At 56.2% G+C, this 9,061-nt stretch overlaps 1 protein-coding gene across 1 annotated transcript; it reads left to right on the top strand.

Annotated features, from left to right (window-relative positions):
* Positions 1-1,158: 1,158 nt before the first annotated feature.
* LOC144247992 (uncharacterized) lies at positions 1,159-4,678 on the top strand. The gene is made up of 2 exons (XM_077789794.1): positions 1,159-4,087; positions 4,653-4,678. The coding sequence occupies exons 1-2, from the start codon at positions 1,159-1,161 to the stop codon at positions 4,676-4,678; spliced, it is 2,955 nt and encodes a 984-aa protein (XP_077645920.1).
* The last annotated feature ends 4,383 nt before the right edge of the window (positions 4,679-9,061 follow it).

Below are 9,061 nucleotides of genomic sequence, written 5' to 3' on the forward strand. Positions count from 1 at the left end.
CAGTATAGACCCGTATAGACCAGTACAGACCAGTACAGACCAGTACAGCCCAGCAGAGATCACTACAGACCAGTACAGACCAGTATAGAACAATACAGACCAGTACAGAGCAGTATAGACCAGTACAGAGCAGTACAGACCAGTACAGAGCAGTAAATCCCAGTACAGCGCAGTACAGATCTGTACAGCCCAGTACTGCCCAGTACAGCCCAGTACAGCCCAGTACTGCCCGGTACAGCCAAGTACAGACCAGTATAGACCCGTACTGCCCAGTATAGCCCAGTACTGCCCACTAGCAGCCTGTAGAGTCCAGGATAACTCATTACAATCGGCACAGCCCACTATAGACCAATATAGTACAGTATAGCCCAGTATAAGAAAGTAGAACCCAGTACAGCCCAGTATTTTCCCTGAAGGAACCAAAACCAGCTGGTTGGGTCTAAGGAAGGGGAATAGGAACCAAGAGCAGCACGTGGCAGCAGGGGGACGGCGCGGCAGGGGAAAAGAGGCTTGGGTGTCCCAGGGGCCCCCCAGACTCCGGGAGTCTGCACCGAGGCGGGGTGACCCAGCTGTGTGGACTCGTAGCCCTGCCAGCCCCTTGGGGACCCCTAAATCCATCTGGGCAGGGGCCTCCCCCACCAACGTCACTGGGAGGTGGGTGGGGCAGTTGTGACAAAAAGCAATACCCCAAACTTCCCATTTCTAACCCCAAAATCACCCAAAGCAGAGGCAGTGGCATGGTGGGAACTTGACGGGAAGCAGGGCGGTGCCCAAAATCCTTGGGGGCTGGGGGGCAAGGGGTCCTTGAGGCGTGTGGAGGTTCTTTGGCCCTAGGGGAGGTCCTTGGGCTCTGGTGGGGGTCCCTGGAGTGTGTCTATGAATCCCTGGGGTGGGGATGAGGAGTCCTTGGACACAGAGTGGGAGTCCCGGTGTTCTGTTTGGGTCTCTGGGGTGTGGATCGGGGGTCCCTGGGCCCTGAGTTGGGTCTTTGGGATGCTGGTGGGGTCTCTGGTTCACAAGGGGATCCCTAGGGTGGTGGGGATCCCTGAGCCCCAAGTGTGGTCCCTGGGCCTCGAGGGTGGTCTCTGTGGTACCAAGGACATGCCTCCTCCTCCTCTCTCCCTTACTGCATCCAGGATCTCCGCAGGGTGAGTCAGGATGTGCACCCCGCTGCTGGTGACACTGGTGACACTGGTGATGGTACCTGCAGGGGTCTCTCCCTATGGCTTCCGTAACTTCATCCAGGCACTGCGGGACCCTGGTCTGTTCCGCTGCATCCAGCGCTTCCTGAGCACCGTGGGGGCTGCAGTGGGTGACCTCCCCTCCACTGCCACATCTCTCAACCTCTCTGTCAATATCTTGCGCCAGGTGCCCCCTGGTGCCTTTGCTCACCTGCCGCAGCTCTACATCCTTGATCTGACCCACAACCAGCTGGAACGCCTGGCCCCAGGGGCTTTCTGGGGGCTGTCAGCACTGGTGCACCTAGACCTGGCCCACAACAAGGTGTCAGTGCTGGCCACAGGTGTGTTCTCTGGGCTGGGAAATCTGAGCACGCTGCGGCTGGACCACAATCCGCTACAGAAAGTGGCCCCCGGGGCTTTCCAGCCACTGGCCGCACTCACCACGCTCTGGCTGCGGGATGGCCGGCTCCAAGCACTGGAGCCCGTGGCCATGGCTGTGGGGAATCTGACGCACCTAGACCTGCTCGACCTGTGTGTAAACATGCTGTCGACACTGGGCCCGGGGCTGCCACCCACGCTGAGGGTCCTGCACCTCTGCAACAACTCCCTGGGAGCTCTTTCAGGGGCCACCCCTGGGGTGATGCCCTCAGGGCTGCATGAGCTTGACCTGTCCTACAACAACATTTCAGACCCTGCACCACTTGCTCGCTTGTGCCTGAGCAACCTGACATACCTGCACCTGGCTGGGAACCCGCTGGACGTAGTGCAGCTGCTGCGTGTGCCTGGAATCTCCCCGCACCAGGTGGACGTGTCAGGGCTACAGGTAGGCACGAGCGGCCTGGAATACCTGTGCCAGCAGCTGAGAGGACAGCAGCTGCAGAGGCTGCAGCTGCAGCGCATGGGGCTCACAGCAATGCCCGATGGGGCTCTGGCCGAGTGTCCGGTGCTGGGTGCCCTGGATTTATCTGGCAACCGGCTGCAGCACCTGGGCTGCGTAGGGCGGCTGCTGAACCAGGCACAGCGCGCAGAGCTGAGCGAGCTGGTGGCTGAGCACAACTTGCTGCAGCGGCTGCCATCGTGCAACGGGTCCCCAGTTCTGCAGCAGCTGCACAACATGTCCCTGCGCTTCAACCGCATCCTGGTGGCTGGTGCGGGTGCTTTTGACAATGCACCGGCGCTGCGGCAGCTGCGGCTGGATGTGAACGGGCTGGCACGGCTGGACCGCGCAGCGCTGCGTGGACTCCACGACCTGCGGCACCTACGCCTTGACAACAACCTGCTCACTGACCTCCTGCCCGGCTCCTTTGCTGACCTGCACCAGCTGGGAGACCTCAACCTGCACAACAACCGCGTGGCCATGCTCTTCCCTGGCGCCTTCAAGGGGCTTGACCAGCTGCAGACGCTTGACCTGGGTGGGAACAACCTGCAGCACTTGGCAGCCAAGGCATTCCAGGGCCTCCCGCGGCTTTGCCGACTTTACCTGGACTGCAACCGGCTGCTGGAGGTGAGAGCGGCCACGTTCCAGCCGGTGCAGCTGACGCTGGGTGTGCTGGACCTGCGTGCCAACGCGCTGCACTACCTGAGCCGACATCTGCGGCAGCTGCCGCCTTTCCGCTACCTGCATAACCTCTATGACCTGAATCTGCAGGCACAGCAGCCATATGGGATGCGTGTAGTCCCACAACGTTTCTTCCAGGGCCTCGGTGCCTTGCGCTCACTCTCTCTGGCACAGAACTCACTCTCAGCCATCCCTGACGATGCCTTCGATGACCTGGCACAGCTGCGGAACCTGACGCTGGCTGACAGCAACGGCGGGATGGGCCACCTGCCTGCCGGCGTCTTCAAGAACCTGAGCCAGCTGCGCAGCCTGAACCTGGAGAGTGCAGGACTGCGCAGCCTTGGCCCCGAGGTCTTCGGCAACCTAACACGACTGCAGGAGCTGCACCTGGCCAAGAACGAGCTGCGTACATTGGATGTGACTCTGGCCACCCGACTCCCCGCCCTGCACTATCTGGACCTGCGCAAGTGCCCGCTGAGTTGCAGCTGTGCCAATGCCTGGCTGCCTGCCTGGCTGGAAGGTGGGCCCGTGCAGGTGGTCTACCTGTATAACTACACCTGCGGTGAGACGGGTGGGGCCTCCACGTACCTGCACTCCTTTGACACACGCGTGTGCTACCTGGACATGGGGCGGTACCTGTTTGCAGGGACAGCACCAGCCGTGCTGCTGCTGCTAGTGCTGCCACTGCTGTACCACCGTGGGTACTGTCGGTTGCGCTACCAGCTGTTCCTGCTGCACGCGTGGGCACGTGGGCGCTGGCGGCGGGAGCAGCGGCGCTACACCTACGACACCTTTGTGTCCTACAACTCTGGGGATGAGCGGTGGGTGCTGGAGGAGTTGGTGCCTGAGCTGGAGCGCGGAGCCCTGCGGCTCTGCCTGCACCACCGTGACTTTCGCCCCGGCCGCGCCATAGTGGACAACATCGTGGATGCTGTGTACAACAGCCGGCACACGGTGTGCGTGGTGAGCCACGGGTACCTGCGCAGCGAATGGTGCTCACTGGAGATCCAGATGGCCAGCTATCGCCTCTTTGATGATCTGCGCGATGTCCTCGTCCTCATCTTCCTCGAGGACATCCCCGAGGCCGAGCTCTTGGCCTTCCACCGCATGCGCCGTGTGCTGCTGCGGTGCACACACCTGCGCTGGCCCTCCGAGCTCCCTGCGCGGCCCCTCTTCTGGGCAAAGCTCAGGTGTGCCCTCAGTGCGGGGCAGGAGGAAGAGGATAGGGAGGAAGGGTGCCCTGACAGGACCAGAACCACTGTGGAGGTTCCCTCTCAGAAAAGCAGTTTTCTGCCCCAAAATCACTGGCTTTTCTCTTGGAATTATGCTCTGAACAGTGGGGATGAAGGTAACAAGAAGGAGGAGGAGGCAGAGGAGGAGGAGGTTGGGGAGGAGGAAAAAGGTTGCCAGGAGAGAGAGAAGCTGCTCTAGAGCAACCTCACCCTGGTAATGGGGATCCCCAGGGACATTCCCAATCAAAAAAATGTGGTTTTGTCCCAAAATCCCTGGTTATCCTCTGAGAAATGTGCAGTTGGAACAATGGCAATAAGGAAAAGAGGGGGCAAGATGGACCTCAGTGTTCAGATGCAGCAAATGCTTCATCACTCAGTTGCTTTCCCCAGCAGGAGAGCCTGGGGACAATGGAATCAAGGGGCCATTGCTCCACTGCAAGGACTCTGGGAACTGAGGCAACAATTGTCACACTGTGTTGCCCCATGGAGCCAAGGGTCCCTGGTGACACTGCAGGATCTTGTGTCACCAGGGCTCCATCATGACACTGCAGCACCAAGGAATTCATTGTGGCACCCAGAGGCCTCATGGAACCTTTTTTTTGACCCGCCAAATGGAGGTTGTCTTTACCGCTCCTTTTGCCATTAATGTATTTATAAAAACATTGTTATTCTCCTTCACAGAAGTGGCCTGGTTAAGTTCTAATTGACCTTTCACCGCTCTATTTTGCTTTCTGCATGACCTAATAACATTCTTAAACATGTCCTGAGTTTCCTGGTCCTCCCTCCCAAGGTGATGCACCCTAATTTTTCCCCTGAGTTCCTGGACAAAGCTCCATGACCTGCCAGGCCATTTTTTTTCCTTGCTAACTCGCTTTTTGGCACAGAGGGACAGTCTGTTGCTGCTCCTTCAACATTTCTTTCTTGAACTGTGTCCATCCTTCCTGGAATCCTTGGTTTTTAAGGGCTGTTTCCTTTTAAAACATCAGTACCTGATTTGGTACTCCCCAAATCAATCCTGAATAGGCCAAAGTCTGCTCTCTGTAACTCTAGGGTAGAAGATTTATTGATGGCCCTCCTTTCACAGACTATTTAAAAACTCAGTAATTTCATGGCCCCTGTGCCCCAAACAGTCTCTGACCACCACATCTCCCACCAGCCCTTCCCTGTCTGTGACCAGCAGGAGACAGAGCTTTCCTTGGCAGTGGGAAGAGAAGGAAACCTGCCCAAAGCACAGCTTGGAAGGTTCAGCCTGGAGCTGAGGAGGAAGAAAAGTCCCTGCCAGGGTAGAATTTTGGTGCTGGTGGTGTCCCAGCATGGGGCTGGGCCATGGGCTGGCTCTGTGTGCCAGGAGCCGGCAGCGCTGGGTGCAGGCAGCCCAGGGAGGGCACAGAAACGCTGGGTGAGAAATGCTGGGGCACAGCGAGATGGGCGAGTGCAGCCGGCCAGGGCAGAGGAGCAGCGCGCACAGGGGACACAGCCCCAGGACAGATGGGCAGGGCTGGGCAGGGCTGGCAGGGCCAGAGGCACCCAGGCCTTTGTCCCTGGGCTCGGGCAGCGCCTCGGGAGCCCCACAGAAGGAACTTCCCTGTGAGGGGCTGCACTTTGCTTCTCTGTGAAATTGCATATTTTATGATTGGCTTTTCGCAAATGTTACAATGAATATTATATGTGTAATGTTAGAAAGTTATGCTGTATTAATTTCTTACATAGTGAGTTAAATGTAGTTTTAGGTTACAACATAATGTTAAAATAGAAACTCTGTGATGTAGGATTTGTTAAAAGCTCAAGCAGGAAGATGAGATAATCAAGAAACTCCTCACACAGAGATGTCAGCGAAGGGGGCCCATAAAAAGTCACAGCCTCCTTATCAGAAAAGACAAACATTCTTCTGCCTTCTCTCCATCTTTGTGGAACCAACAGGATTAAGGAGAAGAAGTTGACAAAAAGCAGAAATGTTCTTAATTTGCAAGGAATTTATGCATCATGGATGAGATATATGAATATGCAACAGGCTGTTGCTTGTAACATTATTCCTTTGTTCACAAGGCATGCTTTTCGTGATTTAGTGTCTGAGAGCACCCAGACATCCATAATTCTTTGCTTTTTATTGTCTTGTAATTGTCCTAACTCTAAACTTTATTACTGTAATTGTATTATTATTATTTTATAACCATTTTATTAGTATTAAACTTTTAAAATTTTAAAAACGAAGTGGATTGTCATTTTTCACATTCTCCCTCGCCCTCCGTGAGGAGGCTGCAGGGGCTGCAGATTTATGGCATTTGTCCTTGCTGCCCCTCACATCCCCCTGCCCCACAAACAGCCCCGAGCCACCCGTCAGGGACGGGCCCTGCTGTGCCAGGCTGGGCTCAGGGCTTGGCCTTTCTGCTTCCCCCAGCCAGCCCAGGCCTTGCTCAGCATTGCAGTTCCCTGCTCTGAGCCTTGGGCTCCCTGCAGTCCTGGCCTCCAGGATCTGCTCTCTCCAGTGCCTGGGGAGCCTTTGGCAGTCCCTGCCCTCACTGGGGACCAGGGATGATCCAAAGGACTTGGAGTTTTGCTTCTGACTCCTTCAGCAGCTTTTTCATCCTTCTCTCAGTGCCTGAGGCTCCTGGACCCAGCCCCACATCCACCCTGGACATCCATAAAATACAGAAAGCCCTCAGGAGCTCTTTGTCTTCCTTCCATTGTCTTCAAGTCTCCAGGGATTGTGCAGTTTGCAGTTCTGTTCAGGAGGGAAACTTCAAAATCCACCTCCTGATTTTTTTTTTTTTAATCACATGAATATTCTTTTCTTTTTCTGTTCAGAGAAGAGTTGATAGAATCATTTCCCAGGTGATCTTGATGCTCAATGGCTCCTTAGGAGGGCTGGGCATGGAGAAGAATGAGCTCCTTGAGGGCTGACCCTGTTTGGACAAGCTGCTCCTCACTCCCAGCCTCACCATGTCTGACAGGGCCTGCTTGGGACTGACAGCCCAAAGCATTAAAAAATTGTGCATTTTTCTTTATAAATAAAGGTTAATTAATAAATACAGTTATAATTATTTTTTCTTATGTATAATAATAATATTCTGTATCTTTAACACGTAATTTTTAAAATTTATACAAAAAATGTATATGTTTTAGGAAACAAAAAATTTTTTGGTCATGGGTTCTAAGTATCACGATTCCCTTCATTAATTCATTGACCACTTTCAGGTATTGATTTTGCCCTCTGCGCTATAACTCCTGTTTTTAAGCTTTTTGTCGTTTTTTGTATTATTTTCTCAGACAGGGTAAAAGGGGCCACTTTGGGGTCCATGGAGACATTTCTGGGGCACATTTGGGGCAGTTTTGTGTCTGGGGAGGGAATTCAGAGAGAACTTGAGGGTCTGGAGGACACCTGGGGGAGCCGGGCGGGCGCTTAGAGGGGCACTCAGGGATTCTGAAGGGCAGTTCGGGGTCCGGGGGAGCACTCGGGGGTCCAGGGGGGCCCTGGAGGTCAGGGAGGGGAATTTGGGGCCCTTCGGGGTCCGGGGGAGACCAGGGGGGCTCGGGCGGGGCTCGCTGGGCGCGGGGGCTGACGGGAGTTGTAGGCGCGGGTACAATGGAGTGTAACGGGACCGCGGAGCATCACGGGAGTTCCAGGCTCGGTGACAGCGGCTCTCGGTGGGGCGCGGGGCATGACGGGAGATGAAGTCACGGTTGGAACAGCGCTGGGCGTGCGCCGCGGAGCATGGTGGGAGCTGTAGTCCCGGAAGTGCCTCGGACGCGGTGTTGCGGACCGGGAATGCACTCGGGGGACACTTTTGCGTCCGAGCCACGACGTGAGGTCCTCGGGGGCTCTGGAGCACTCGGGGGGAGCTTGGGGAGATTTAACCGGGTTCCTTAGAGCGCAGGGCGCAGCAGGAATTTTAGGCGCGGAACTGTGTTCTGAGGGGCTCTGGGGCCGCGGGGGATGAGAGGAGAGGAATTCCCAGAAGTGGCTGTACCGGGCATCTGTGGGGCTGGGAGCACTCAGGGGATCCGAGGACGCTTTTGGGGGGTCCCGAATGGAGGAGCACTTGGTGATCCCGGAGGGTCTGGGGGGCACTTACGGGACAAATGGGGGCGGTACCGGGGTTCTGTGGAGCGCGGGGCATGACGGGCGTTGTAGTCCCGGCCCCAATGAGGCTCTATTGGCTTGCTGGGCATGATGGGAGATGTAGGCAAAAGGAAAGATGGCGCTGACTGTAGGCACCGCCCCCAAAGCCACGATCCCTGTCGCTGATTGGTTGGATGCTGTGATGGGCGGGAGCCTCGGTCAATGGGAGGGGACGGGAACAGCTGAACCCCTCCAGTCCCTCCCAGTACAGCCCAGTACAGTCCCAGTGCCCCTCCAGTCCCTCCCAGTACAGCCCAGTTCATCCCCAGTACAGCCCAGTACAGCACCAGTGCCCCTCCAGGCCCTCCCAGCACAGCCCAGTCCCTCCCAATACACCTGAGTTCATTCCCAGGCCCTCCCAGTTCCTCCCAATGTCATCCACAATATGCCCCAGTGTTGCCCAGTCTTCCCCACAATGTTCCCTGTTTGTCCCAGTATCCCCCAGTTTCACTCCCAGTTTCACTCCCAGTTTCACACCCAGTATGTACTAGTGTGTCCCAGTGTACCCCCACAGTCCATCCCAGTCCATCCAGATTCCCCCTCAGCATTCCTCATGTTCCCAGGCTGTCCCAGATCCCCACAGTATCACTCCCAGTATGTCCCAGTGTCTCCCACAGCATTCCCAGTGTTCCCCAGTATGTCCCAGTCCTCCCCAGTGTTTCCAAGGACAGTTTAATTTCTCTGGATTGCTGTGGCAGCCAAACCCAGCAGTGGGGTCAGTGCAGTGCCCATGGCCACAGCTCCTTGCAGTGCCCAGTGCAGCTGGGGCTGATGATCCACCCTCACAGCTGGTCGAGGGCTGGTCTGGATGGTTTTGGTGGCACCTTGGGCTGGCACACACCTAAGGAGGGTGTCTTTTTCATAGGGAAACTCAGGAGTTTTAGATTGCTCCAAACATAGAAAAAGGGAAAGCCCCTCTTAGGCTAGGTGCAGCCAGCTCTGCAGGCACAGCAGGTCCCAGGTGAGTGAG

The sequence above is a fragment of the Lonchura striata genome, chromosome 37, assembly GCF_046129695.1.
Source record: "Lonchura striata isolate bLonStr1 chromosome 37, bLonStr1.mat, whole genome shotgun sequence".
NCBI lineage: Eukaryota > Metazoa > Chordata > Aves > Passeriformes > Estrildidae > Lonchura > Lonchura striata.

What these genes read in the sequence shown, in the direction of transcription:
- LOC144247992 (XM_077789794.1), top strand. Translation starts at nt 1,159, where the DNA reads ATGTGCACCCCGCTGCTGGTGACACTGGTGACACTGGTGATGGTACCT. An exon ending in TCTGAACAGTGGGGATGAAG is followed by an intron (nt 4,088 to 4,652) that starts GTAACAAGAAGG and finishes TCTCCTTCACAG; the next exon opens with AAGTGGCCTGGTTAAGTTCT.